The sequence below is a fragment of the Charadrius vociferus genome, unplaced genomic scaffold (genome assembly GCF_000708025.1).
Source record: "Charadrius vociferus isolate BGI_N301 unplaced genomic scaffold, ASM70802v2 scaffold218, whole genome shotgun sequence".
Lineage (NCBI taxonomy): Eukaryota > Metazoa > Chordata > Aves > Charadriiformes > Charadriidae > Charadrius > Charadrius vociferus.
The window spans coordinates 490,845-494,679 of record NW_009650084.1 but is presented as its reverse complement, the minus strand read 5'-3'; the positions used below and the strand labels follow the sequence as shown (position 1 = coordinate 494,679).

General features: G+C 41.7%; 1 protein-coding gene across 2 annotated transcripts in view; it reads left to right on the top strand.

Moving 5' to 3' along the window:
* The window catches only part of TFDP1 (transcription factor Dp-1), a 48,203-nt gene that overhangs the window by 41,178 nt on the left and 3,190 nt on the right, over positions 1-3,835 (top strand). For both annotated transcript variants that reach the window (XM_009892126.1, XM_009892127.1), the window contains exon 10: positions 1,265-1,346. In XM_009892126.1, the coding sequence (XP_009890428.1) occupies positions 1,265-1,346 (82 nt within the window). The remainder of the gene's footprint in view (positions 1-1,264; positions 1,347-3,835) is intronic.

The window sequence follows — 3,835 nt, the reverse complement described above, 5'->3', positions numbered from 1 at the left end:
TAGGGTACTGCATCTGGGGAGGAATAACCCCATGCATCAGTACAGGTTGGGCGCTGACCTCCTGGAGAGCAGTTCTGTGGAAAGGGACCTGGGAGTCCTGGTGGACAACAGGATGACCACAAGCCAGCAATGTGCCCTGGTGGCCAAGAAGGCCAATGGCATCCTGGGGTGCACCAAGAAGAGTGTGGCCAGTAGGTCGAGGGAGGTCATCCTCCCCCTCTACTCTGCGCTGGTGAGGCTGCATCTGGAGTATTGTGTGCAGTTCTGGGCTCCCCAGTTCAAGAAGGACGGGGAACTGCTGGAGAGGGTCCAGCAAAGGGCTATGAAGATGATTAGGGGACTGGAGCATCCTTCTTATGAGGAAAGGCTGAGGGACTTGGGTCTCTTTAGTCTAGAGAAAAGAAGACTGAGGGGGGATCTTATAAATACTTAAAGTGGGGGTGCCAGGGGGATGGGACCAGTCTTTTTTCAGTGGTGCCCAGCGATAGGATGAGGAGTAATGGGCACAAACTTGAACATAGGAAGTTCCATCTTAACATGAGGAGGAAGTTCTTTACTTTGAGGGTGGCAGAGCACTGGAACAGGCTGCCTGGAGAGGTTGTGGAGTCTCCCACTCTGGAGACATTCAAAACCTGCCTGGATGCCATCGTGTGCAACCTGCTGTAGGTGACCCTGCTCTGTTGGGGCGTTGGACTCGATGATCTCCAGAGGTCCCTTCCAACCCTGACCATTCTGTGATCTAAGATCAGTTAATTTCCACTAGTTTGTGGTGAAGATTTCTAACAAATTCTCAAACATACATGCTTTTTAGTGTACCTTAGGGAACAAATAGCATAGAGACTCACAGAGAATAGGCTGTTGCTCTTCACAGAACCACGTTTTGCATTATACCACACATAGATCTTTGCAGTGTATTTTTTTTAAGAGGACAATATTTATAGTTGATTCACCTGCAAAGGCAAAACGTAGTAAGTGCAAACATGGTCATGGCTTCAGCTTATATTGTTTTATTATTTTGATTATATAAGAATACTAAAGACATCTGTCTTGCTCACTTCAAAATAAAATGGTTTTTTAATGTATTTTGAAATTTTGCTGTTGCACTAGCTTCTTTAATTATGATATTTTGGATATAGTATATCAATATATTTTGTTATTTTGGTTGCAAGACTCCTTTTCTGGACTTTAAATTATTAAGCATTTCCGCTGAATTAGATGAGCGTGTTTTGAAGTATTCTTGAAATACGTATTGTGTGTTTTGCAGAAATGGCTCAGGGATCAATCAGCAGTGTATATGTCACATCTTCATCAGGTTCTGCATCAAATGGCACAAGATTTTCAGCCAGGTGAGATGAAATTATAATTTTTTTTTTTTTAAATCGGTGATCATTAAAGAACCTTAGGTAGATATAAAATACTTCATGAAACAAGTTATGTGTTGATTAAATATGGTGTGGCTGTATGTTTAAGTTTATTCTCAGACATCACTTTTGCTTAAGTAGTGGTTCTGACCAGTGTCATTAAATAAATTTTTTCCTGTATAGTGGAAAAGAAGTTGATTAGACTGGTGTTAATCTTGAATTTATTATTTTTGTTTAGTTTTGAATTTGTGACAAAAAAATAAATACTTCCCTAAAGATACAATGTGGGCAAGATTCTCTCTTGGTCATTAGTGTCTAACTTTAAAACACAAACACCAAACCCTTTTTTTTAACAGCATCAGAAGCTGGTAGAGTGGTAAACTATAACTTGTATTTAATTTTCTGTGGACATATGTAATTTCTGAACTTATTTTTCTCTTGCTGTATAAGACACTTTTCCTTATGTAGTCACTACTTGCTAGTTTCTTGCTGTTGCATTAATGAAAAAGATGTCCTTCTGTGAGCTCTAGTAAGTTGTAAAATGAGTCAAATATCATTGAAATGTTTAACATTGTTAACAAATATTCAAATTGATCAAGGTGATTAGCTGAACAAATTATCTGCAAAAGTATTCATTTTCTACCAGTTGTTTCTGTTGTGTCCAGAAACAGACTTATCTGAAAAGTTAGTTAAATTTCTGTTGTATGTGTAACACAAGTAATCCAATCTGGGCAATTCTAGAATTGCAGAATGCGTTGGGTTGGAAAGGATCTTCAAAGATCATCTAGTCCATGCCCCTGCCAGGGGCAAGGGCATCTTCCACTAGACCAGGTTCCAATAGTATATCCATTCTAAACCTACCCTCTTTCTATTTAAAACTATTGCCCCTTGTCTGTCACTACAGGCCCTGGTAAAACATCTTTTTCCGTATTTCTTATAAGCTCCCTTTAAGTGCTGAAAGGCTGCTGTAAGGTCTCCCTGGAGCCTTCTCTTCTCCTGGCTGAACGACCTGAACGCTTTCAGCCTGTCTTTATCGGAGAGGTGTTCTGCCCCTCTGATCATCTTGGTGGCCCTCCTCTGGACCTGCTCCAACAGGTCCATGTCCTTATGCTGGGGGCTCCAGAGCTGGATGCAGTACTCCAGGTGGGGTCTCACAAGAGGAGAGTAGAGGGGCAGAATTGCCTCCCTCGACCTGCTGCTGTCCACTCTCCTTTTGATGTAGCCCAGGATACAGTTCGCTCTCTAGGCTGCAAATGCATGTTGCCAGCTCATGTCCAATTTTTTGTCCACCAGTATTCCCAAAGCCTTCCTCTCAGGGTTGCTCTCCATCCATTAATCGCCCAGTCAGTACTCATACCAGAGACGGCCCTGACCCACGTGCAGGACCTTGCACTTGGCTTTGTTTAACTTCATGAGGTTCATGTGGACCCACTGCTCAAGCCTATCAAGGTCCCTCTGGATGGCATCCCTTCCCTCAAGCATATCAACTGCGCCACTTGGCTTGGTGTCATCCACAAACTTACTGAGGGTGCACTCAATTTCACTGATCGTCATTAATGAAGTTATTAAGTAGTACCAGTCCTTGTATGGAGCCTTGAGGGACATCACTTGTTACTGGTTTCCATTTGGACACCAAACTGTTGACTATAACTCTTTGCTCATGGCCATCCAGCCAATTTCTTATCTATCAAATAGTCCATCCTTCAAACTCCTTTCTCTCCAATTTAGAGGTAAGAATGTTGGTGGTGACTGTATCAAAGGCCTTCTAGAAGCCCAGGTAGATTAATTCTGTAGCTCTTCCCTTGTTCATTGATGCATTCACTCCATCGTAGAAAGCCATGAGATTAGTCAGGCACAATTTGCCCTTGGTAAAGCCATGTTGGCTGTCCCTAATCACCTCCCTGCCTTCTGTATGCTTCAGCATAACTTCCAGGAGGATCTGTTCTGTGATTTTAGCAGGCACTAAGACGAGGCTGGAGACAAGAGGGCAAGTTCTAGATTACTTTGTCTCTTTCCACAGTAATGACTGTTCTGTGTCAGAATCACTAGCAGACTCTGCCTTGTAAATTATTTGGAAAATTGCTATGCCATTGAAATTCTTAGGGAAGTCCTCATTTTTAAGCCATTTGTGTTTAAAGATAAAAATCCTTTATTGATGGGATTTCTTCAGACAAGGAAATACAGCTTTATTCTTGTTCTCTGAACACAGTCTCCTGGCAGCTTTTTCTCGCCCATCTGCTTTCTGTCGGAGTTGGAAGGAAGTCCTTCTAAAGATACAGTATCTGGCTTACTTTAAAGGGCTAATGTAATTACATTTGTAAAGCATTTCTTTTTTTTTAAAAAAAACCCGCCTTTTTGTAGATTATAGGCTTACCTGAATGCAAAGCAAAAAAAAAAAAAAAACAACCAAACTTGCAAGGGAAACAGTTAAGTGCAGGGGTGTGTGGGACTAGCAATGGCAAGGAGCATGGTTT